The sequence below is a fragment of the Petaurus breviceps genome, unplaced genomic scaffold (genome assembly GCF_028583685.1).
Source record: "Petaurus breviceps papuanus isolate PSGF00001 unplaced genomic scaffold, PetGlider_PUasm1.0 90750, whole genome shotgun sequence".
In the NCBI taxonomy this organism is placed as follows: domain Eukaryota; kingdom Metazoa; phylum Chordata; class Mammalia; order Diprotodontia; family Petauridae; genus Petaurus; species Petaurus breviceps.
Genome location: NW_027187335.1, coordinates 11,480,769 through 11,506,651, shown reverse-complemented (window position 1 = coordinate 11,506,651; position 25,883 = coordinate 11,480,769). Strand labels below are relative to the sequence as shown.

Sequence of the window (25,883 nt, the reverse complement as noted above, 5' to 3'; positions counted from 1 at the left end):
TGAGTTACAAATTTTCTCCCCATTTTTCCCCTACCTACCCCCCCCCCTCCCAATAGCAGTTGCAGAGGAAATCCCCTCCTCCAATCTTCTCTCTTCCATACACCTTTCGACTTTTCCTGTGGATCTCTATGCCCCAGTGTGACATGGCAACTTCTTATTACAGGGCCCTCTCTCTTCTCTATCATCTACCGTGGCACCATCATTCTTTCCCAAGGTTTCCACCACCACTTGCACATTGATGTCTAAGCCTCCGAGTCTGTTCTGTGCTTGACTTGCTCTGGATGTTACAGGGAAAGGGCTCTGTGACTCTTAGAATGCTAAGTTATCACCACTACTGCTATCTCTGGCTATCTGTCTATCTCCAGAATGTTGCCGTTAAGATGTTCCACTAGCACCTCAAATCCTATACATCTAAAACATGCCTCTCTGTGTAATCCTGCTTGTTCTCTGGGCTGGATTCTTTCTGTGCTATCATCATCCAAACTGGCTATGCACACGTGTAGCTTTGATTCTCTCACATCCAGACAGTCACCAAGGCCCTGCCAATCCTACCTCTGCAACATCTATCACCACCTCTCTGCCTGCCTTTATTGCACCAACATCCCCCACCCAGTCTTCTGCTCTTTCTCCCCTCCAATCCATTCCATTCTTCACATGATCTTTATTAGGCACAGATCTGGTCACGTCAGTTGCCTGTTCATCTGAAGAGTATGGCTCCATAGAGTCTTCAGAGGAAGGTTCAAACTTTTTTTGGTGGCAATGAAAGCTCTTCACCATCTGGAGATGGCCCACTTCCTTTTCTATTCTTTTATGACAAACCTCCCTGCACTAAGCTCCAGCCAAACTAGTTTACTCTCTGTTCCCTGAACACAACACATAACTTGCCTCTCTGTTTCTTTTGACTATACTGTGCCTTGTGCCTGGAATGCTCTCCCTTCTCCATGATGCCTCCTGAATTCCTACCCATCCTTTACAGCCCTATTAAATGCCATTTCTACTAGGAAGCCTTCCCTGATCTCTCCTCTCAGAATAACTTTCCTGTCTGTATCTCACATAGCATGTTTTGCAACTCTCTAGGGCATTTATAATGCAATGACACACACGTATTACAGTTCTGTGTTTGTGTCTTGCCCCTCTGCTAGTCTATAAGTTGCAAGAAAGAGGGTTTATCCAAACCTTGTGGCTTTTCTTTTTTACCTTATATTTTTTCCAGTCTAGTGATTTTTCCTAGTCTAGTGATCTCTAACATGCTTAACAGGTGTTTGTTGAATGAATGAATAAGAGTATTTCAATAAGAGATTTCCCACGTCCTCTTTCTGGACTGAAGAGCGGACAGGTCATGTGGAATCTGTGGCTGCTCCATCTCTGAGGGGCTATGTGACCCAGGGCAATCTCTCAGTTAGAGGGATGATCACTCACAGAATTGGAGACTGTTTACTAAAAGCATTAATTTCTTTGGAAGAAAAAAGTGAGTTAACAAACTAATCAAACCTCTAATCAAACCTGGAAATTCTACTTATGAAGCTGGCAAGGCCAAATTTTAAAAGGTGGAATATGTGATGAATGTAGAGACTCAAGAACTAAGATACCAGACTTTACAATCTCTCATGAATGAGATACTTAAAAAAGAAAAAAAAAATCCAAGATAATTTCTAATAATTTGCTAAATCACTGGCTAAGAAACTATTGAGAAGAAAAAAAAAGTCAACCTTTCCTCCTCAGGCTGAGTCAGTAATTGATAATCATGGCAGTAGAGAGCACCACACTCAGTGGTAATTACTGCAAATGTCAAGAGACAGGAGGATAATTCATTCAGTCAAAAAATAAACGCCACCCTGGATAGAGCCTCACCAAGCTAAAAGGAATCAGAATCTACATGTTTATGGGAGAGTGGCAGTCATAAGATGTTTCTGATGTTTCATTTGAAGAGGTGATTCATTGCATGACTTTTCCAAGGAGAATGAAGAACCATCAAACAATAGAGCTAACTTTTTCTATGTCTGCACATATTCTTCCATGAAATTTTATAAGATTTCCCTTCTTGGGGAGGCTAGGTGGCGCAGTGAATAGAGCACCGGCCCTGGAGTTAGGAGGACCTGAGTTCAAATCTGGTCTCAGTCACTTAACACACTTACTAGCCATGTGACTTTGGGCAAGTCACTTAACCCCAATTGACCTCCAAAAAAACAAACAAAAAAAAGATTTCCCTTATCACCAGCCTATGTTTTTCAGATTAATAAGAAATGTAAGGAACAGGAATGAGGGTTGGAGGTTTTCTAAGTCTCTCTGAATGGGATAACCGAAGACTAGGCCAATAGTACTTCCAACAAAACCTTTCTAAAGGAAGATAGTGAAGCTGCTTCAGGCAAGTTTTCTTTCTACAAGAATTCTAAAAGAACAAATTCCTTTCAAATTCCTCAGGGACAATATGCCTGGAAATTTCATAAAGCCCAATCAATAGCCAATAACAAAGGAAACTAAAGACAAATGAAAAATATTTAGGAAACCTCTGTTGGCCTCCCTGGTTGCTGGTTCAGTGCATCACTGAATAGATACTTAAGCCTCCCTAGGCATCACCCCCTAAATTGAGGAAGAAGACTTCAGCTCTATAAGAGGCAGAAGCAATCTGACCAGGGGAGGGGTGTGTGTGTGTGTGTGTGATAAAATGGGAGCATCTCCTCTGAAGAGGAATCACTTGAATCATTACATCTGATATGCACATAATGATCTTGGTGAAATTTAAATTAGAAAATGTTCATAGGGGAGGCCAGGTGGCTCAGCGAGTAAAGAGCACCAGCTCCAGTGTTGGGATGACCTGGAGATTGAATCCCGGGCTCAGATACTCAGCACCACACCCAGAAATAACTGGCTGTGTAACTTGAGCACGTTACTTAACCCTGATTGCTTAAAAAAAAAAAAATGTTCATAAAAAACTTTCCCTCCAATATTGCTGCTCTGAGCCCATGCAGGGCCCTTGCCCCATAGGCTCAAGCTGCAGCCATGTGTTCTTCCCTGTTAATGTATCAGGAGGAATGTGTGGGCAGAGGATGGTTTGGGAGAACTTAGTAGTCTGATTCTCAATTATCATAAACATCTAAGTCATCTTCTTCTCCCTTGATTAATTTCCCTTTTTCTTAAAGCAATAATTTAAAAAAATATATGACTTTTCACTTTTCTACTCCACGTCTGAGTACAGAAAAATCTTCATTTTCAAATCCACACCTGGAAAGTCTCTTCAATCTGTGGTCTTTGGGAAGTCAGACATACACAAAAGCTAACTGATCCTACAATATTCTTCTTGCTTTAGGTTTGGCTGGTGCAAAGGAACAGCTGTTATGAGAATGTTATTATACAGACCCTCATTTTCTTACCTGTTGGCATGTCTGTAAATGGTCCATAGCAACAGATTTCCAGGCCCTTGAAGATCTGGAGAAAGACAAATGAAAATTATTAAGGAGTAAAGAATTCTTTACTCACTGAATGAATGAATGAAGCTCTTGGGAAACACTTTTCCTTTAAATTTGATGGCTTTCACTGTTATTTCTTAGAAACAATAAACATCAATCCAATAACCAGAATACTGTCACAGGTCAGAAAGTCTTTTTGCTCTGTGTATTTTCTTCCTGTGTCTATAGTTACCCAAGGGCAGTTTCATACAGTGCAAAGGCTTGACCAAGAGTCAAAAGACCTTGGTTCCTGACCCAGCTCTGCCATTTACTAGCCTTGTGACCATGAACAAGTCATTTAATTTTTCTATTTCTTCCCCTGTAAAATGGAGACCATTGCCTGCATTGTCTACCTCATAGAGTTGTTACAAAGATAAAAAATGAGGTATGTTAAAACGTTTTGTAACCTCTATATCACTCTACATTAGATGGCCCGCTCCCTGAAGTTGGGTATTGTTATAAAGTTCAGGTATATTTATCTGGGTACATGTGGTGTTCTCCAATAGAATATAAGCTAGGGGCGGCCAGGTGGCTCAGCGAGTAAGAGCACCAGCTCCAGTGTCGGGATGACCTGGATCAAATCCGGGCTCAGATACTCAGCACCACACCCAGAAATAACTGGCCGTGTAGCCTTGAGCAAGTTACTTAACCCCAATTGCTTTAAAAAAAAAAAAGAATATAAGCTCCTTTCAGGTGGGGATTATGTAATTTTTATCTTTGTATCACCAGCACCTTGTGCAGCTGTGTGTAATTTGATACAAAGTAAAATAATTGTAGGAATCTAGTTATTTTCATGTTTGTCTTCCCCTTTAGATCCGAGTTCCTTGGGAGCAGGGGTTGATTTTGCCTTTCTGTGTATCCCCAGTACTTTGTACAGTGCCTAGCACATGATCATCATTTCATCAATGCTTGTTGATTGATGGGCTGACCATTTATCTCCTGGGGAATGGCACTTGACCCTTTGTATCAATTTGGATCAGTTCTCTATACATCTTAGGTAGCAGACCATCAGCAGGGAAATTTGCTGTAATTTTTCTTGGAAGTAAACTCTTTCTTTGCTAATTCTAACAACAATTTTGTTCATGTAAAATATTCTGGACTTTATGTAATTACAATCATTCATTTTATCTACTGTGATATTCTCTATCTCTTGTTAGGCCAGAGACTTTTCTCTAAACCATATCTGTGTAAGCCGTCTCTTTGCTTGCTCTTCTAATTCACTTAGGATACAACCTTTAATATCTAGGTCACTTTATGCATTTGGAACTTATGACAGTATATGAGGTGAGAAAGAGGTCTAAACATAATTCCTACCAGATTGCTTTACAGCTTTCCCAGAAGTTTCTTTGAATAGTTGGGATCCTTTGGTTTATTGAACATCATGCTTTCCAGTTTAATTCAATTCTTAGTCCTTATGTATCTAATGTGGTCCAGTGGTTCATTTTTCTATATTTAATTAGTACCAAATAGCTTTGATGATTACTGCTTTGTGGTACAGTCTAATATCTGGCAGTACTAGGCTTCCTTCCTTTTTAATCTTTGTTCTTTATTTCCTTTGAGCTTCTTGAACTTTTGTTCTTCTCTAGATGAATTTTTTTTTTTTACTTCCCTACAGTAACCCTTTGGTAATTTGATAGATATGACATTGAATCTGTAAATTAACATAGGTAGCATTACCATTTGTATTACATTAGTAAAGTCGTTAAACACAAGCAGTTAATGACTTGCCAATATTTAGGTCCCTCTTTATTTCTGTAAGGAGTGTGTTTTGACTGCCTTCATATTATTCCTGTGTGTATCTTGGTAGCTAGACTTCCAAATATTTTTACATTTTATAGTTATTTTGAATGGAATTTTTATTCCTACTGATATTAAATAATAGTGGCATTAAAGGACATCTTTGCTTTATCCCTGATCTTACTGAAAAGGCCTCTAGTGTTTATTAAAGATAATGCTAGTTCTTGAGTTTAGATAGATGCCATTTAACCTATTAAGGAATGGTCTATTTCTATGCTTCTTTAACATTTTTAATATCAAGAGATGTTCTATTTTGGCATAAATTTTTTTCTATAGCTATTGACTAACCATGTGATTTTTATTTTTGCTATTATCATGATCTACTATATTTATAGTTTTCTTGATATTGAATTAACCTAGAATGCCTGGCAAAAATCTGACCTGATCAGAGTTCTTTTTCCTTTTAACATGTTGTTTTAGTCTCTTGGTTAATATTTTATTCAATATTTTTGCATCAATATTCCTTACAAATATTGTAATATTTTATATTATAAATACAATTTTCTATAATTTTCTTTCTCTTGTTTTGTATCTTCCCAGTATAGGTTAGTAGGGGTTTTTGGTAGACTCCTTCCTTTTCCTACTTTTGAAAATAATCACTCCTTTGCCTTTCTACTGAACCCAAAGCACAGATAACTTTGAGCCCAAAGTTCCTTCATAGACAGCTGCAGAAAACACTACCAGTCTCCAAAGGGAAGAGTCTGGTAAGTCATCTTCTATAATTTCCCCTAATTATTATTAAAAAGTAAAGTTTCTTTTGACAATATTCATTTTTGGAAGCTTAGTATATGCTTGACAATGTTTTTGAATGTTGAAATAAATGATTTTTGAAAGTTTGAAGGTATTGAAAACATGTGAAGGGCAGGAGTAGTATTTAAAAATGACAATCTTATTCTTTTTTTTTTTTGCTTTTTGGAGGGGGAAAGGCAGGACAACTGGTGTTAAGTGACATGCCCAAGGTCACACGGCTAGTAAGTGTTAAGTGTCTGAGGCTGGATTTGAACTCAGGTCCTCCTGAATCCAGGGCCAGTGCTTTATTCACTGTGCCTCCTAGCCACCCCAATCTTATTCTTTTTTTTGCAAACAGAAAGTCTCTAAGGTGAAGAGGGTGTCATGCTACTCATATCATTATATAATGTACCCTCTACCTGCTCAAAAGGGATAATTATGAAAATGGTCTAAACCTCCACTCCTTCCTCCCTTTCCCTTAAAGCTGGAAAGAGATGAAAACCCAACCAGAGGTAAAAATGAGTTGCATTTCAGGGTATTACTTAAATGTAACTTTAAAGCTTATTGAAGGAAAAGGAACAACTCTACTCTCATTATAAGTGATGGATCTCATTTATAGTTACTGCTACCTGTGTGAATGAAATATGTGCTCAAAACACCACTGCCCCTAATGCCACCAGCTGCTGATGTCATGGACTCAAGTCGCTCAAAATGCTCAAGTTTTAGTTAGGTGCTTTGCCTGAGCCAAATGCTATGTGAAAAGTTTTTAATGATTGGATATTTTCAAATTTTATGCTTGGTTGACATGCACTGACAAGGGCTTCTAATGAGAAGATGAGAGATTTGCAGTTTGAGCTCCTCGACAAATACATTTCTCTCTGCCAGGGAGAAACCACTGTGACATTTACCATCTTCACAGTTTCATCACTCTGACCAGCCACTTTTCATCACTGCCATTCAAAGGTCCCTGAACATGAAAAAAACCCAACCAGGCAGCAACCAGAACAAATTAAAGTGGGGGAGGGATCGGGGGTGAATTCCACCTTACACACAATGTGGTAACACAAAATAAAACAATTAGCCAACTTGTGCTTCAACTCTCTGGGGAGGTGGCATGGTAGGAAGCAAATGACATCAGCTTCTTTTCAGTGTTGGAAGATAAAAGTCTAAAGGAATAAACTGCCAGAGTTGAGTTGGTAGAATGGTTATTTCTGAGGCTAGACTGACCCTTGGATTTAATGCTTTAGGGCCTGACCAGACCTTATCTCCTAGATCACTTCTCTGCACAGTGCCCTCTCTGTCACTGCCATTGCCTGTGGCCAGAGAAGTTGAGGAGGGGGTCCATTCTCAAGTGTTAGGCTGTGAGCCCCTTAAAGAGACAGAACTTAAAAGAGACATCATGGTTGAAAAGCATGAGCCAGGAACATAAGCCTTTGGCAACCCCAAAAGGGCAGGTGCCTGAGGTCTGCAGCACAGGAGCAATACCATCACCAAGACAAAGAAGCACCTTCTAGGTAAGAACATCCCCAGAGGAGTCTTACTATCTGGGCTTCCTCCTACCTGAGGTGAGGTCATGTCACCTCTCTGGGGAGGGCTCTTTTCCAGTGGCCTTACCTTCATCCCCTGAGATTCTCTTGCTCTCTCTGGGCCTCGGTGGTTTCTTCCATTTATGACATCTCCTCTGACTTCAAAGTCACACTGTAAAAAAGAAAAGGACAAAGAAAGAGATGGTTCTTTGGCCATCTGCAGGAAGTTATGTCACTTTTAGGGAGTTAAGCTTTTCTGGGCTGCTGTTTGTATAAAAAAGGTCAATAAATTTGGCAGGACAGATGAAACTACTGGCATCTTGGTTGCTGCAGTCAGTTCACTGAGGCAAATCTCTTGGCAAAAACCATAACTGGCTTCCCTCCTTACTAGGACATAATGTATTTAAATTTCCAACATCTATCTGTTCTCGAAATATTGCTTAGCATTTAGATTAAACTGATAATACTTTGCTGTGTAATGATAACAGAAATATTCTCTCATCTTTTAAATCAAATTGTATATTGCCATTCTAAAGAGAAAAGTGTTTTCCATATTCCAATTGAGAAATTTCTGTGGTTAATGAAATCTGGAAGATAAAATGGGCTTCTTGTAGTAAGGCGAAGGGAAATTTGGGCTAGAGAAGGGAGTGAAAGAGTGAAGAGGGAGAGGTCAAGGGTCCTTGGTTATATTCAAACCAAAAAGTATTAACTAGTACTGGGAGACAGAAGAGAGGCCAGATAGCTTTTGCATTTATTCTTCTGAAAAAGGAGCCCATGTGACATTGAAAAGGGCACTAGATCTGGAGTCAGAAGACTTGGGTTCAAATCCTCCCTCCAATGCTTACTACCTGTGTGAACCTGGGCAAGTTCCTGAGTCTCCCTTGCCTAACTTTTCTCATTTGAAATATGTAGGGGTTGGACTAGATGGCCTCTAAGGTCATCTTCCAGGTCTAGAGAGTGGCCATTCCTAGATTATTAAAACAAAAGCATATGAAAATTCTTTAGTCACTTTCATGCTCAGTCATGGAGCCACCTGGATGTGCAGAGTGTACTGTATGACGTTTTTAGCAGTCAGCTGAAACATCAAAACAAGACTAATGGCAAATGTGCTTCCATGGTTCTGTTCTGAAATTACTCTTCCTCCTACAGGTTGTGCTATTTACTGGTCATTGTTCTTAAATCATCAATAGCAAATATTGTGCTGAGGTAATTTTATTTCTAAATAAATTCCATTGGCTTCTTAAAAAGACAGATCTTGCTTTAACCACAGCACTGAAGAGCTGCTACTACTATTACACAGGAAGTGTCTCTGTGCACTGCCATGTTGAGCCCGTTTCTCTGCAACTATCTTGCCCCTCTGGTTCTGTAGTGCCTTCCACTCACCTCCCTCTCCCAGTTAAAGAGCTATTCATTTTGAAGTCCTGGAGAATGATGAAAGATTTTTTGCTGTTAAAATATAAGCTCCCTGAGGGCAGGAAATAGTAATTTTCATCTTTGTATTCCCCAGTGACTAGCACTCAGTAGGTGCTTAATAAATGCTTAGTCAATTCTTTTATGTCTCAACTCCAGCTTTCTACTTGTCCAGTATGTTGTCACCATTGTCATCACCTTTCACCAGTAAGTCATTCAAACTTCTTGGCATGAGGCCTGTCTTTGGTTAGTTTGGGACATCAAGACCTACCTCAGGCAGCACCTTGCCTTCTTTAAAAGACTGCACCACCCCTGAAGAGAAGATCATAAAAAGAAAGGTCATGTGCAACAGAAAAAAACATTGTTTCTGACACTGATTTGGTCAAGTATTTGAGGAAATCTGAAGTGAGCAGAAGCAGGAAAATAGCACATAGTAACAACAATATTGTATGATGATCAACTATAAATGGCTTGGCTATTCTCAGCAATACAATGATGTGAGACAATTCCAAAGGACTCAAGATGAAAAATGCTACCCACCTCCAGAAAAAGAACTGATGGACTCTGAATGCAGATCAAAGCAGACTATTTTTCACTTTCTGTATTTTAAAAATTTTTCTGGGGCAGCCAGGTGGTGCAGTGAATACAGCACTGGCCCTCGGGTCAGGAGGACCTGAGTTCAAATTCGACCTCTGACAATTAATACTTACTAGCTCTATGACCTTGGGCAAGTCACTTAACCCCAATTGCCCCCCCCAGGCAACAAATAAATAAATGACCCCTCCCCTCTTCTAAGTCTGTGTCTTCTTTCACAACATGACTAATACAGTAATATGTTTTGCACGACCAAACATGTATAACTCATATCAAATTGCTCACCATTTCAGGGAGGGGGGGACATGAAGGGAGAGAGAAAATTTGGAACTCAAAACAAAAAAAAAAAAAGAACATTAAAAGTTGTCTTTACATGTAACTGGGGAAAAATACTGTTTAACTCCCCCCCACTCCCCCGCAAAACATTTGCAGAATACTAGTGGAAAGAATAGTGTATAACCCTAAAAAGCCAGAGATTTGTAAGATGTACACCAAGATTCTTTCCTCAGGCACGGTTGCTACTTAATTCAAATGTTAGGAATTGCCTCATGCACATCAATTTTAGCCCAGTATCTAAAGAAAACCTCCTTCATAGACTAAAATTGCTAGTAGAACAGATTAGATCTTATTAGTTATGAAAAGAAACCCATTTCCCCAACATTGCCTGCTTATCTGAACAAAGCAATATACCTTAAAGATAAAACCAATTTAGTATAATCATTAAAGGCCTTTTGGGTATTCAGACTCAGAACTGTAAAAATCTCAGGTGTTAAGACATTAAGGTTAAAAAAAAAAAAAGTCAAAGCATGAAGGGTAGAGGGGTGTGTGTTAAATTGTACTTACACAGAAAACTCACTACCCATTTCCCTCCTGCGATGCCCAAGAAGTATTTTAGGGTCCGCTCACACACAAACTCAGCATCTACAAAGCAAAAACCATATAAGAAATCAGTAGAAGTTGGTAAATAAGTCTGAAAGTCTGGCTATAGTGAACTCAAGAGGTCCTAACCCACAAGAGAAGGGCTGGTGATTCTACCTACTCTGAGGAAGGAAGGCAGAAACTAGATGAGTCTGGACTATTACAGGAGTAAAGGGAAAAATATGGATCTCTATGAGTTAGATCCTATATGTACTTTCTGTATTCCAAAATTATTTAGGTGTCTTCAAAAAAAATATTCAAAGCATGGCCTAGGCTGATACTGTCGCTGTATCTGGAGAGTCTAAATCTGTTTTAGAGGATGGTTATATCTAGAAGGAAGAAGACATAATATGTGTGAAACTATAATGCTGAAATGATAATCCAAGTAATATGTGCCTACTCTTAGGACTTTGACCTGGAGATCCGTAACCCTTTTATATTCCTGCAAGGAGTACTTGGAAAATATGCCAGTTGGAGGCCAAGGATTTCATGGTTCTTTCTTTTTCTTACATCAAGACTTCAGAAAGCAACAACTCAAGAATAATTTCTGTATATTTCCCAGTATTTCAAAGGCCTCTTTGAAGAACTCAGAAAGCTGTGGCAAAAACACTTAGGAGAAATGCATTTAATTAAACCTTAAGACACAACAGACAAGCCATCATCAACAACAGCCCCTCTTCATAAAATTCATCACACTTCTAGTTTGTAAAGTTTCTTATTTAACTGCTGATAAAGTTGTTGGAATAATGAACTTCAAACACAGCCATTCTAGTGCAGTAGCTGTTTGAAAACTGGACAGTGCTGCTTGGCCTCCTTGAGAGACACTAACACATGGTTTCATGATCATATGTCTCTACCTTCTATCAAGTTCATAGGACCAGAGATCCAGGATAGGAAGGAACTTTGTTTAGAGTAATTTTTTACAGGTATTGGAGATGGTCAAAGTGGGAGCTCAAGCAAGTTCCTGCTTTTACTCTGCCATCTTGGTACCACCCTCTAAGAAGGCACTTTGGAGGCCAGCTAGTCCAGAGGTCAACGACATGTCTAACATCACATGTGGATGAAGTGGCAGAGCTGAGATTTGATCATTTTTTTTTTCATTTTTCAAATGCTTTATTAACTTCTGATTTACATCATTAATTTCTACCATATTTTGAGTTAGAAATTTTCTTCCCATTTTTCTCCCACCCACCACCCCAGAATAGCAGTCCCACAGGATATCCTCTCCTCTAATCTGCTCTCTCCCATATCTTCTCTCATACCCCCTTAGACTTTTCAAGTAGGGCATGGTGGATCTCTATGTCCCAGTGCCTGTATATCTTCTTTCCCAACTACATGTAAGATAGTATTAATAATAGTATATATGTATATATAATTTTAAACATTTGATTTTAAAACTTTGAATTCCAGATTCATTCCCTTCCTCCTTTGTCACCCACCCTTACTGGGAAGATAAGCATTTCAGTATAGATTGTACATGTGTAGCTAATGTAAAACATTAACATAGTAGATATATTGTAAAAGACTGACTATATTTCCCTCCCTCCTATCCCACCACCCACTTGTTCTATTCTCTACTTTGATCCCATCCCTTTTCAAAAGTGAGTGCTTCCAACTTCCCTCCCCCCAAGCCTGCCCTCCCTTCCATCATTCCCCCTCTCATCCTCTTCCCCCTACTCTCCTGTAGGGTGATACTCTATTTAGTGTGTATTTCATTCCCTCCCTGAGCCAAATTCAGTGAGAATAAGGTTGACCAGTTCCCTTTTGCTTTCCTATTCTTCCCCTTCAGTGTAACCCTTCTACCCTTGCCTCTTCTTTATGAGGTAGTTTACCCCATTCTGTCTCTCTCCATCTCCTCTCATTATATTCCTCTCTCACCTCTTAATTTCCCCTTTTAAGTATCATCCCTTCCTATTAAATTGGTCCTGTGCCCTCTATGTATACCTGTAAGCATATATATACACACATTCACACATGTATTGATACACCCATATACCCTCTGATATATATATATATATATTTCTGTTCCCTTCAACTGTTTTCATACTGAGAAAAGCTTCATCAATTACAATTATTGTTTTTCCATGTAGGAATGTTAATAGTTAAACTTTGATCAGTGGCTTATGATTTCTTTTCCCTGTTTACCTTCTCAAGCTTCTCTTGTTTCTTTGTATCTGGATGTAAAATTTTCTATTCAACTCTGGTTTTTTCATTAAGAATGCTTAAAAGTAGGGGCAGCCAGGTGGCGCAGTGAGTAAGAGTGCCGGTCCCAGAGTTGGGAGACCCAGGATCGGTTCTGGCCTCAGATATTAGCACCCACACAAAATAACTGGCCACGTAACCTTGAGCAAGTTACTTAACCCCAATTGCTTTAAAAAAAAAAAAAAAGAATGCTTGAAAGTCCTCTATTCCACTGAATGATCATATTTTCCCCTGAAACATGATACTCAGTTTTGCTGGGTAGGTGATTCTTGGTTTTAATCCCAGCTCCTCTGCCCTCCGGAATATCCTATTCCAGGCCCTTAGATCCCTCAGTGTAGAAGCTGCCAGATACTGTGTTATCCTGATTGTGTTTCCACAATATTCAAATTGTTTCTTCCTGGCTGCTTGTAATATTTTCTCCTTGATCTGGGAATTCCAGAACCTGGCTATAATATTCCTAGGAGTTTTCTTTTGGGAATCTTTTCAGGAGGTGATCGGTGGATTCTTTCAACCTCTATTTTGCCTTCTGGTTCTAAAACATCAGGGCAAATTTCCTGGAGGAGATTTCTAGGTTCTTTCCCTGATCATGGCTTTCAGGTAGTCCAATAATTTTTAAATTATCTCTCCTGGATCTATTTTCCGGGTCAGTGGTTTTTCCTATGAGATATTTCACACTGCCTTCTTTCATTTGTTTGGATCTGTTTTAACATCACCTTGATTTCTCTTAAAGTCACTAGCTTCCCTTTGCTTCAATCTAAATCCGAGGGAACAATTCTCCTCATTGAGCTTTTGAGATTCTTTTTCCATCTGGCAAATTTGGCTTTTTAAGGCATTCTTCTCCTCATTGCCTTTTTGAGCATCTTTTGCCAATTGAGTCAGTCTGTTTTTTAAGGTGTGATTTTCCTCAGTCAGGCTATTGACTCTCAGTTCATAATTTTCTTGCATCGTTCTTATTTCTCTTCCCAATTTTTCCTCCACTTCTCTTATCTGCTTCTAAAGGTCCTCTATGGCCTATAACCAGCTTGTATTTTCCTTTGAAGCTTTTGGTACAGGAGTTCTGACTTCACTGTCTTCTTCCTGTTCCATGCTTTGCTCCTTTTTGTCCCCAAAATAGGAGTCTAATGTTGGAATCTTCTGTTTGTTTTGCTTCCTTTGTGTGGTCATGTTGCCCCTCAGTCACTTGACCCCTGGGCTTTTTGCCACAGTAGGACTCTACCATCAGACAGGGGAGCTTTAGTCCCAAACACTGGGGTTTTCTCAGCTGCCAGAGATATTAGTTGGGTGCCTTCTCTGAAGCCTTTACATGCTCTGGCAAGCTGGTCACACACCCCAGGACCTTCATCCTAGACCACAATCCAGATACAAGCAGGTTAAAACAAGAGCGATGATCCCTTAGACTGGTCGCTTGGTCCCCCTACACTCTGCAGGCCAGGAGCTGAAGCTGCCACATGGAGCTGGCTGTGCCTGGCGGCTCAGTGGCTTCTCGGCCTGGGGGCAAAAGCTGAAGCTCTCCCAACTACTGTTCCCAAAGTCCACACTGCACTGACCTCTCACTTTGTCCTTCGCATCTATGTGTTGATAAATCTGGAAATGGCCACAGTAGCTGGTGATCTGGTGTCCCTCCAGCCGGTGGCTGGTCAGGCCTGCTCTAGGGCTGCTAAAACCTCCATGGGGGCCTGGGCTCAGCTCCCAGAGCGCTGGGCTGGCTGATTCCTGCCGGGCTGTCCTCAGCGGAAGGTTAGCTTCTCTGTGTCATTTTGTGGGTTTTGTAGCTCCAAAGTTTGTTTAGAGTCCTTTTACATAGATTGGGGAAGGTGGAAGCCATAGCCGTGGGGAGGTCCTGCTTCTACTCTGCCATCTTCAAGATTTGATCATTTTCAAGATACCAAAAACTAACTTTTAAAATTCTGTTCTGTCACTGGTTTATCTTTCCAGTTTCTGAAACCAACCTAATAATTTTATCTGGTAGGAAAGCTAATAGAATTACTTTTTAAATAAAATTATAATCTGTCAGCTATTAAAAGAGTAGGATTTGCCCCTCAGTTTATCAAAACTGATAAAGTATTCAAGAGAGCAGCTTGAATCTAGGATCTTTATAGCAAACTATTTGAGAAGAGGAGCATTTAAAATCTACATTTATTGTGAAAGTTTTCATGATAACAAACGTCTGTTTAATAAGTTCAATGGAACTGAGTCATAAGTAGCCAATGAACCTGAATTTCAAGTCCTGAGGAACTGTTTCCTAGAGCAGAAAAAATGAATTTTGACTTTTTAAGACTTCATCAACTGTTTTTATTCTTTCCCATTGAATTCCAGGACAGATACTTCTCACCTGGAAGAAAGTTAACATGTTTTGTCAGTTCACAAAGCCCTTGGTATACCTGTTTTCATTATGACATGAGTGGTCCCTTCAGTAATTTGATTAGATAGAATGCTCTGGGTTTTCCTGGCAAACTTCTGCACTAGCGTCTGAAAGCAAGCAAAACACTGAATTACATCAAATTGCCTCCAATGTAATGTTAGACAGCTTTGAGTATTAGAAATCCTGGCTTTGAATTCACATCAGTTAAGGGATAAAAAGATTTGCTTTCTAACATAGCTGGAGTACTAAAATAAACCTCAATTTAATAAAAAGTGCAACTTAGAGGAAGAAATTCTGAAGTATTCCATGTCAGGAGACATGGAAAACACAACTAAGATTTCAAAATGGTACTGATTTTTGCCTTTAAATAGCAGAAATCACTTGCTAAGACAGTTTCTTTGTATGGTGACACTCCACTGTACTATAATTCAGATTTATCAGTCTGTAATTTATGAGCTGCAAGAAATGCCACCTTCACAGAAAAGATGTGCAATAGTTATGTCTGGCATGAAACCAAGATCCATACCTGTGATGGTTACAAAATATTAAAGTCACAACGATGCTAAAGGTTGGTGTCATAGCCATCAGTTCCAATACATTTAAAGAAAAAGACTGAGAGAAGAATCTCATCCTTTTTCCAAAGAAAAGTAGCACCTTCCCGTTGTTCTCCATCAAGCACACAAAAGACAAAAAATAGGCAGTTTAAGAAATTAACCAGTTCCATTTAAAGCACAGTTGGCACAACTGGTTAACTCCTGTTCGGTAAATAACTGTTCTTTAAGCACCATTATTTACTGGCCAATGCCACAAATGCTACCATTTATGCACTGGATGATACTACCACTGAGACTTCCTTCTGAAAAGGAGACTTCCTTCTAACTGAGGAGGTTACCTTCCTCAGTGCTGTCAGATCATCCACATTGCCTCAGGGCTCAAAGAAAGGCTGGCTTTCAAAGGTTGTGGATGTCCTCCTCCCCTTTACCACAGCCCTCTGCCAGCATCATTAGCAATTCTGAACTGATTATTTGCTGAAATCCCTGCCATGAAAGTATTCAGTTAGAGCAGTAACTGCTGAAAAGATCATTTTAATGTGAGCTTCAGAATTAATCATGTGTAATACAGTCAGCTGCTTCATCATAAATTTGCCACACTTCAGCAAGTATGAATAGTGCTTAAAAGTTTTCTTCTTTTCTTTTTTAAAGACAGCATGTACCCAAGCCACTTGTACACTGATCTGCAGCTCAGAGCTGCCATTGGTAAGAAAAATTATAAAGTCTTAAAAAACGTCTGAAATGCTGGACTCTTAAAGCAAAGGAAAACTCTGGTATTTAAACAATGAATGTTGGGCAGGGTGGGAAAGTGACTGAGGCCTAAATAAACACAAATGTCCAGGTATAGGCTTTCAAAACAAATGCTTTGTTGTGTACACTTAAAGATAGTCTGATGTTAGATGGTAAGAAAGTCATCACAAAGACAATAGCCTGCTGCTTAATTTATAATTGCTCCTAGGGTTGAAGCCAGTTCTAAAGCAGGGCTTTCTAGCCACATACAAAGCTGTATGCTGAGTCACTGGCTACTTCTAGAAAGGTTAGAATTAGAGATGGATCTTACCCTAGGGAAGGGCTATTAGGAGAGACAGGAAAGAATTACTGAGTATCTTCATTCGGTTTGCAATAAATATTGCTTATCCCTAAAGCCCATCTGACACTTGGTAGCTGTCAGGGGTATAAAGAAATATTTACTAAGTTCTTTTAATTATATGGAGTGATACCAACTATGCTAAGTTATAGGGCAGGTAAATACACTGTGTGTGTCTGAATTTCATCCCTAGGCCAAGCAGAAACAAGTTAACTGCATCCTTAATATTTTGGTGGGTATTTTTCCACAACAGGAAACCGTTCTTGCCTTTGGCAAGATAAGCTGGAAGAGAGGCCAAATTCCTAATGGCAGAGGGTGTTGCAGGGCAGAAATGACAGGGCAGGCTGCTGAATGACTGTGTTACAAGGCAGAGGAAAGACAAATAAACATTGGACAAATGCCACTGTCTGGCACTATGTTTGGAACTAGGCTTGATTCAGTCAATTTATGTTGGGGAGCACCAAGTACACTTAAATGTGGAGAGAAAAAAAACTACCACCTGGAGAGAGGAGAGATACACCTATTTTCTGTTTAAGATAAAAAGGTTTAAAAAAAAAAGCCCAACTAAATAACTTTTAATAGCCCTGGATCACATCCATATGAAGTCTAGCTGCTTTTTGCTAGCGTTTGAAAAAGTAACTTGTCAAATAATGAACATAGAAGCAAGCATCAGGAAAACGAAGCTGCCTAGTGGCAATTCTTCAGAAATCAACAATGGAAATGACATTGTATGGACCTGTGGTTGGCTTCCCAGGACCCTCCCAACAAAGGCTACCCTTTATGAAGGTCCCACGATAATGCACGGTGAGAAGAATGTAAGGGCACAGTGACTAGAGAAGATGCAAAACACCTGGTCAGATACACAGTCACACTCACATGTTCTTTGGGAGTCAAACCTGATGCCACAAGGGACATTCTGAGGCAGCCTGGTCCTCCTCCTTTTTTGACCCTCTCTGAGGTAGAGGCCTCCTTCTCCAGCTGCCCCCTTACACTGCAAGCAGGAGCATTCGGAGCAGAAGTGTGGGTATTTTCTTCAGTCTGAAGCTGGAATGACCTCAGTGCAGAAGTTGAGGTGGGCAGGTTGGGAACATCTCTTAGGGTGGTATCCTTATTTTCCTGGGGGCTACATTTGGGGTTCTCAGGGTACACTTTGATTCCAAATTCTGACTCAGGGGCTGTTTCTAAAGAAGAAAGAAAAAAAAAATCTTATCCAGGGGGTCATTATAACCAGGAGTTTGTGTACTTGTTTTGTTTGTTTTCTGAGAACTGTATTAAAACATAATTGGTTTCCTTTGTAATCCTATGTATTTTATGTTATGCATTGAAAAACACCATTCTGGGGGCGGCCAGGTAGCACAGAGAGTAAGAGCACCGGCTCCAGTGTTGAGAAGACCTGGAGATCGAATCCTGGGCTCAGACACTTAGCACCCACCCAGAAACACCTGGCCGTGTAACCTTGAGCAAGTTACTTAACCCCAATTGCTTAGGGGCGGCCAGGTGGCTCAGCGAGTAAGAGCACCGGCTCCAGTGTCGGGATGACCTGGATCAAATCCGGCCTCAGATACTCAGCACCACACCCAGAAATTACTGGCCGTGTAACCTTGAGCAAGTTACTTAACCCCGATTGCTTTAAAAAAAAAAGAAAAAAGAAAAACACCATTCTGAGAAGTTGTTCACTGGCTCTACTGGACTATCCAAAGGGTTCAAGACACCAAAAAGGTTAAGAACCTCTGGTCTAATCTATTCAACAGTAAATCGTTAATTGTGTAAAGTAGGAAAAAAAAGGCTAGGAAGACAGGTTACGTTAAGAGGATGCTGCCTTCTCTTTTTTGCTCTTTTATTCACCAAAGTACAATTAGTCTATGCATTAGAGTCATCAGGCCTCATTACCAAATTAAAAACAAAACAGAACATCTCTAAAACCTTTTAAGAAAATGCTTCTCCATCAGTAATTAAGCATAAAAACAGGAAATTTATGATAGCCCTAAAAAGACACTAATGAACATGGCCAAATGTGGCATTTTTATGCCAAACTGTACCTTTTGTGCTAATGTGCTTTTTAGGATGAATTTAAAATTTCTTTGACTGATTAAAACTCTGATTTACAAGTCATAAAACTTGTACTCCATTAAAATGATTTAGAAGACATAAAATGTATAGTTCATTTAGTCTCTTCCTCCACAGAAGAGAAGTGACTTTGGCTTTTTTGGCTGTTTTCCCCTGGGAGGACGGGATTCTGCAAATCCGGCTCGTTAACAGCAGTTTTCTTGCCTAACTGTCCAGTGGTGGCATTTGTACAGCCCCCCTGACTGCTGACCCATCAGGGGCTGAGCCCACCCAGGGGAGCAGAGGGCTGGACTTTCAGACAAATTCTTTTCCTTTCTTCTCATGGGCCTTAAACGGTAGGATTCTGAACAGCTAAGTCCATCATGTGAATGCTAATCAACTGCACTGACAGAAAAGACAAATAGAGAATCTTGGTGTGGAGTAAATGAGAGATTAAATGAGAGCACCTCCCCTGCCTGAAAGAACCAGACTGCACATTACCAAGGTTTGGTTTCAGCACACAAGACTGCTCCTTCGTCATACTTTGTTCCCCAGGTTGCCACTGCAGTTTTTCCTTCAGGGCAGCAATCCTACCAATACCTTCTTCAGAAGAAGAGTTTACTTTCTGAAGAGTCCTAGAATGGCCAGGCTCTCTCCAATATCCATTAAGCATTTGGGACTCCAAAAGGGAAGACCTAGAAATAAGGATGGAGGGGAAAACCATCAGAACAGCTCCAGAAAAGGCTAATAATAGCTCCCTCTGGTCTCTCTAGCAGCTGTGGCAGAATCAAGCAAGAGCCATTAATGTCAGAGTATTGGGGAATGATTGGCAACAAGAGGGCTGGTGTGTCGGCATGGAAGCAACATGCCCAGATTTGTGTTGCACACCAACACATCAGGGATGACACATAACATCTCCCTTTAGGGGGTTAGTCTGAGGCTCACTGCCTAACAATATGTCAGTAAGTCTCACCAAATTAACCGCTACTGTCACTCACTCAAATCCCACAGACTCAGCTAATATCTAAATGGCTTTGCTGGAATCATCTCTTGCAGGAGCACAGAACAGAGCTGATGACTCCTCCCAAATATTCTCTATAACTATACTTCACACTCAACAGCCAAGTGTACATCATCATTTCAGCTATCTGTCTCTTGTTTGTCTCAGGTCATTCTAAGAATGGCAGCTATCTGTGACAGAGTAAGCTGGAGAAGCAGGGCCTACCAGTAGGTTTTTCTACAATTCTAGGCCTTTGGGCCTGAATCAGAACTGGATGGCAATCAAGAATGAAAAGAACTCTGAAAGTGCTTCACCATCTTGGGGAACGTTTTGGCTACTAATTCCAACAGCAGGTCCTTTGGTCCTTGTGTATTAACTAGTCTCTAGCTAGCTAGCTCAACTGTTTAAGCAATGGTAATAAGGCTTGGTTCCCACATAGGCCAGACAGCATTGCTCTGTGCCTTGGTTATAAAACCTGTCCCTAGCTTTAAAAATGCGTGCTATCAGTCATAGGGATGAGAGGATGTGGCCAGATCAAAGCTAACCCATCATTACTCTAAAATCCACAACCAGGAGCATTGGCTTTGTACACACGGGAGAGCGCCTTATTACAGGTACAGTGCAAATGGAAAAAGACTAGGAATTGAGATCATTGGCTCTGCCACCATCTAGGTGCAACCTTGAGTAATCTGTGTGCCTCTACCCCCTCTACACAGTGGGAATATTATATTTATTATCCCCTCTGTATAGAGGAAATAATATCTGTCTTATCTTTGAATGACATAGAAATAAGATGAGATAATATATGTGGATGGGTTTTACACAGTTTAAACATAGCACGTGATCATCATTGGTCTGGAAGTGATGTTCTGAAATTTCCCCCTCAAAGCATCGTCACTAGGACTTGTCTATATTCTCTCCCTCAGCTGAAATGATCATCCCTATGCAGAGGACAATCTAATTTCTATATCCAGCTTCAAGTTTGCTCCTGAGGTTTATTCTTGAATGTCTCACTACCTGCTGGATATCTCCACCTAAATGTCCCAATGGTATCTGAAACTCATGATAATGCAAAACTGAGCTCCTCTTCTCTCTAAAATGTGTAGGGGCCGCCCAGCTTCCTGATATCTGTTGGCAGTAACATCTACCTCCCCATCTTCCAGGCAGCAAGGTTAAACTTCAGAGTCCTCTTCCACATTTAATCAGGCACCAAGTGGTGTGGAACCCAGCTGTACCATCCATCTCCATGTCTACCTCTGCAACGCCACCGTTCTTGTTCCCATCTCTCATCTACTTTAACTGGCTCCTCTGTTGCTAATTCAGCCTTTACACAGTTGCCTCAATAGTCTTCCCAACCTGCAAGTCCAACCATGTCGCCCCCTGCTTGAAAACCCTTGGCAGTTGCCTCTGGGACAAACCACAAATGCCTTCCTGCTGTGGCCCTCGAGGCTGCCACAATTTTGCCCCAAGCTCTCCTTCCAGCCGAATTCTATCCTACCCTACCTTCACATGCCAAGCTGGACTAACAAAACTGTGCCCCAATCTCATCTTCCTCTATCCTGACTGAAATAAACTCCCTCCACATCTGTTTAAAAACCTTACTTTCCTCAAGACCAAGGTCACAAGGGAGGAAAATATGTATTTATAAACTACCTACTATGTGCTGAATGCTCTTTTTAATCAAAATTACCTCATTTGATCCTCACAACAACCCTAGGAGGTAGGTGCTATTATTATTCCCATGATACAGTTGAAGAAACTGAGGCAAACCGAGAGGTTAAGTGACTTGCCCAGGGTCACACAGTAAATATCTGAGACTAGATTTGAACTCAGGTTTTCTTGACTACTGGCTCAGCTCTCTATCTGTTTCCTCACTTTCTTCCCCCAATTTTTCTAGAACCCTTGGGATAAGATCTCTCCTTTACCTTAATCCCATTCTCACACTGCACTTCTATACAGTACACACTGCATCATCCATCAGTGTTCACCCCCTATCCCCTCTTCCATTAGACTTTAAGCTCCTTGAGGGCAAAGACTATTTCTTTTTCCATTTTCATATCCCTGGGACCTAGTACCATAGGAGATGCTTAATGAATATTTGTTGACATGAATCAAGGGAAGTCAGCATCTAAACTTATTTCTGGAAAACAGGAACTACAGGTAGGATGTGGGCTGATTTTTGTGGGGAGCCTTGTCACAAATTCCCGCTACCAAATTCCAGCATTGTTCAAAATTTTAGCGCTATTTTACTTTATTCTATTCTAGAAAAAGGACAGGTCATCCAACTACATCTGGCCCATGCCCTCAGGTACAGTTTAATATTCCTTCCTGCACAGTGGTTTGTATTGCTTAAAACTAAAGCAAAAACAAGATTAAAAGCCTATAGGTGATTAAATTAGATGGCTATCACAAAGGAACAAGAAGCTATATAAGTCTACATACATAAATCCAGAGAATCTATGGAGAAAAATAACAAATGCTCACTATAAGACAAAGAATTAAGAAATCACAGCATTTCTCTCTCTCAAACAAAATGCTTTTACCCTTCAACTCCTGGTCCTTCATTTTTACTGCTGGAATCCTCTGAAAATGCTTCGGAATTGTCTATTGAAAGGCTTTGTGCATTTTGGCTTTTGTGATGTTCAACAGTTTTCTCTGCTCCTTCAAATGGAAATGAAAAGAAAACACAACAAAACAATTTGCTTCTAGCCTTGTTCTTGCTGGTGATAATTCAGGTGAAAACATTGATTTTTTTAAAAGTAGCAGCCTGTGACAATGAAATCAGTTCCTAAACAAGCGTATCAGGAGAAAATTAAAGTTTATAAACATTAACGAGTGATGCAACACACAGATACTAACACCAAATGGAGAACGATTAAAAAATAACCATAATAGGCTTGGGCTGAAGCTGCTAAGTGAAGACAACCAGCTGAGCCATAGCTACTTAACTCATCTTTGTCTTTGCCCAGTGAGGAAGATATGAGATTAGGGAAGTGTTTTTGGTTAGTGACTTGACAAAAGATGCAGCAATCATGCCAGAGTAAAAGAGGAGAAATAGTTACTTTGATAAAAATATAACAATATCACCCTTACCATTCTTACTCCTTCCCGTCCTTCATAATTATAAAGAATATGGGTTGGGAAGGAATTGTGGGTGGGTTAGGATAGAGGATCGGAGGAAAGAAACAGTGACATTTCATTTTAGTTGTTCAATTATTTAAAAATACAAGGAACCCTGAAGTAATGGAACTAAGGATAAAAAAAAAAGACAAATACAAAACAGGCCTAAGGCAAAGTTCTGGCATGTTAGGATATACTTTTTATTTATGAATTCTGAAAAAAAATGAATATGCTACTGGCTTCTAAGAAATGACTTAAATGGCACAAATACTTACAAAGCAAAAATGAAAAACATAAATATCACAAACATTTCCTCCATATCTATTAGCAAACCACTAATGATTAAAATAAAATTTTATACTTATATTAGGAAGGCAGAAGCCCATATATATTTTAACAGGAAAATGCAAACAGAGGTTTTATAAATTAAATTGTTTTAAAGATACTGTGTAGCATGGAAGAAAACAGTCATTGATTTCTTGAGCTAATTCTCTAATACATTTCTTATAGTTCCCCTGGCAGCTTGGTTTCTTTGGGTGTGTGAGTGTCTCAGGAGAAGACAAGAAGACAAGAAGAGCCCTGACTAGAGTCAGCAGCTGTTCACAACAGGCTGCACCCAAGGATGAACCAGCACATTTTTTTCTTTCAGCTGGGTATAGAAAGCCTTTCAACATAGTTGTCATTTTCCTCGAAATACAGGATGGTATTTGATGGAATAACGTGTAGCCTCCCAAGGACCTATATGAAATCGAAGTAATTACTCACTGGAAAGGAAAGAAAGTAAAATCTCATGAAAACCAGAAGCCCAGCTATTAACAAGTCATTACATAACCGGAACATTTAGCTTATGAATTACTCTTTTCATTACAATGGGCTTCAAGCCACAGAGAAAGAACAAAAGCTAATCTAAGTTATGAGGCAACCACACAGTGGTACCTCAAGGACACACCACCAGGTTTTTCTGTGATCTTTTGGCCTCAATCCTCTGTCTCCTTCTAGAAGTAGAGCTCGACAGTGCAGCCTTGTGGGAAGGCTGAAGGGGCCAGATTGGTGACCTTGAGCACTATCACAGCAATCTAGGAGGGCCCAGAGGTTCTCCTCCAGCCACGGGCCTTCTGATATAGGGGACCTGGGCCAGACAGGAGCTTCTAAAGATAAGCAGAAGATAGTGATAAGCTGCATGGTTGCCAAATTGACCTAAGTCTTGCTTCATTTCCCCCTCCAACAATTCTGTAAGATGGGCTGTGCAAGGACTGTTATACCCATTTTACAGATGAGGAAAATGAAGCTCAGAGAGGTTTAAAGATGAAGAAATTCACCTGGCTAGTTAGCAGGAGAGCAGAGACTCAAAACTCTAAGTTCCAGATCTCTTTCCATTCTTTAAGTTTATAGATTTAGAGCTGGAAGGGGCCTTAAAGGTGCTCTAGGTTCAACCTCCTCACTTTAAATATTAAAGAGGAAGAATCGAGGCCCAGAAAAAACGTAGGTATCTGCCCAAGGTCACCTGGGTAGCGAGGCAGAATTTAAACTACATCTATATCTCTATATATCTATATACAGACATATACATATGTCATATATATATGACAAAGTCAGAATTTAACTGTAGACATATAGTTTACACATATATGCAGTTTAAATTCTTACTTGCATTATATATGTATGTGTATACATATACATGTGTACACATACACACTTTTGACACGCCAGTATGTGTCTCACACCTGGGGATACCCCCCCCAGGGTAAAAGCTAGCAAACACTTCTGTGTTAAAGATAATTTGATTTCAAGAGAAAGGAAAAAAGTGCTATGGTCATCCTTAGGAGCACCCCTAAAAAGGGAGCTGAGGGTGTGGCTTTCTAGGACTTACACTGAGGAAAACAAGTCCGTCTTTCCTACTGAGTGTGATACTTGGCTGAATGTCAGTTAGGCTCACATGAACTTAAGGGGGGAGGGGAGAGCTCATAACTGGAGTTGGCATTCAGTTGAAACCACAAACACTTAAGAAATACAGGCACAAAGGAAACTGTTTTTCTGCAGACCTCCAGGAACACACAGAAACTAGATGAGATGGCATATTATGCAGATATTCAAAATCAGACAATAACATTTTATTTCTTGCACACTTGGATTTTAAAAGTCTAGTCAGTATTTAGACTGGTGACAGTGAAAGCGCCCCAAAGAGAAGCATTGTGCTGGGGATCGTGACAGGACTTTGGGCTTCATTATTTGGGAGATGAACTAAATAGAGATACAGTTACAAAGAATGCATTTAAGGAAATACATTTGGAACCACTGCCATAGCAACAGAGTTCCCAGCTTCTTATGCATGAGCTACTGTTCCCTCTGAACACAAAAATACATCGAGGACGAACTAGGGCCTTGGGTTTGAATAGCTAATGGCCTTGGGTTCCTAGAAAGGCCCAAAGGGAGAAAATAAAGTCCCAACACCTCTTAAAGGAATAACAGTATATGAGAAGAAAAATGATGAACACTTTGGAGAAGAAAATGTGTATCCCTAGTTAGTTTGGCAGATCTACATGGAGAGGGCAGTGAAAAGAACTTTGGGATATCTTGGGAGGAGTTGGGCACAGAAGTACAAAGACCACAAGTGGCAGCTAGCTCAATAGCCTAGCATCCCCTCTCCCCTCGAAGGAAAAAACTTCTTTGGGCACACACCTTCAAGCTTTGTACTTGTCCTCTACACATTTTGTTGAACTAAATTCTCACCTTTCCTGGTTTTTTCCCCCAGTTAAAATCTAACATTCCTCCATCCACTTATTTATGTCAATATACAGGTGCAAATTATCCCCAGGATCATATTTTAAGACTCAGCTCAAGACTGCCCCATGAATAGCTCCATTTGACTCTGTTCCACTTTTCAGACTGTATTTCTTGAACACTCATGTACTTGGGTTACATTTTAATTAATTTGGCCCATCAATACAGGAAGACCCTGACTTAAAATACTTTGCCATATACTACAGATCTCAATATATTAAGGAGCAAGCCATACCTCATAAACACTGTGCATCTTTCAGTCTAATATCTAAAACCTGTTACTTTGCAGAGTTTCTCCTCTCTTCCTAATGTTA

At 40.1% G+C, this 25,883-nt stretch overlaps 1 protein-coding gene across 9 annotated transcripts in view; it reads right to left on the bottom strand.

Annotated features, from left to right (window-relative positions):
• BRCA1 (BRCA1 DNA repair associated) overlaps window positions 1-25,883 on the bottom strand; it is a 107,293-nt gene that overhangs the window by 29,641 nt on the left and 51,769 nt on the right. For all 9 annotated transcript variants that reach the window (XM_069067580.1, XM_069067576.1, XM_069067575.1 and 6 more), the window contains 8 exons: window positions 22,212-22,329; window positions 19,170-19,363; window positions 17,499-17,803; window positions 15,004-15,091; window positions 10,346-10,423; window positions 9,180-9,220; window positions 7,587-7,670; window positions 3,372-3,426 (listed from right to left, as the gene is read on the bottom strand). In XM_069067580.1, coding sequence (XP_068923681.1) covers window positions 3,372-3,426; window positions 7,587-7,670; window positions 9,180-9,220; window positions 10,346-10,423; window positions 15,004-15,091; window positions 17,499-17,803; window positions 19,170-19,363; window positions 22,212-22,329 — 963 coding nt within the window. The remainder of the gene's footprint in view (window positions 1-3,371; window positions 3,427-7,586; window positions 7,671-9,179; window positions 9,221-10,345; window positions 10,424-15,003; window positions 15,092-17,498; window positions 17,804-19,169; window positions 19,364-22,211; window positions 22,330-25,883) is intronic.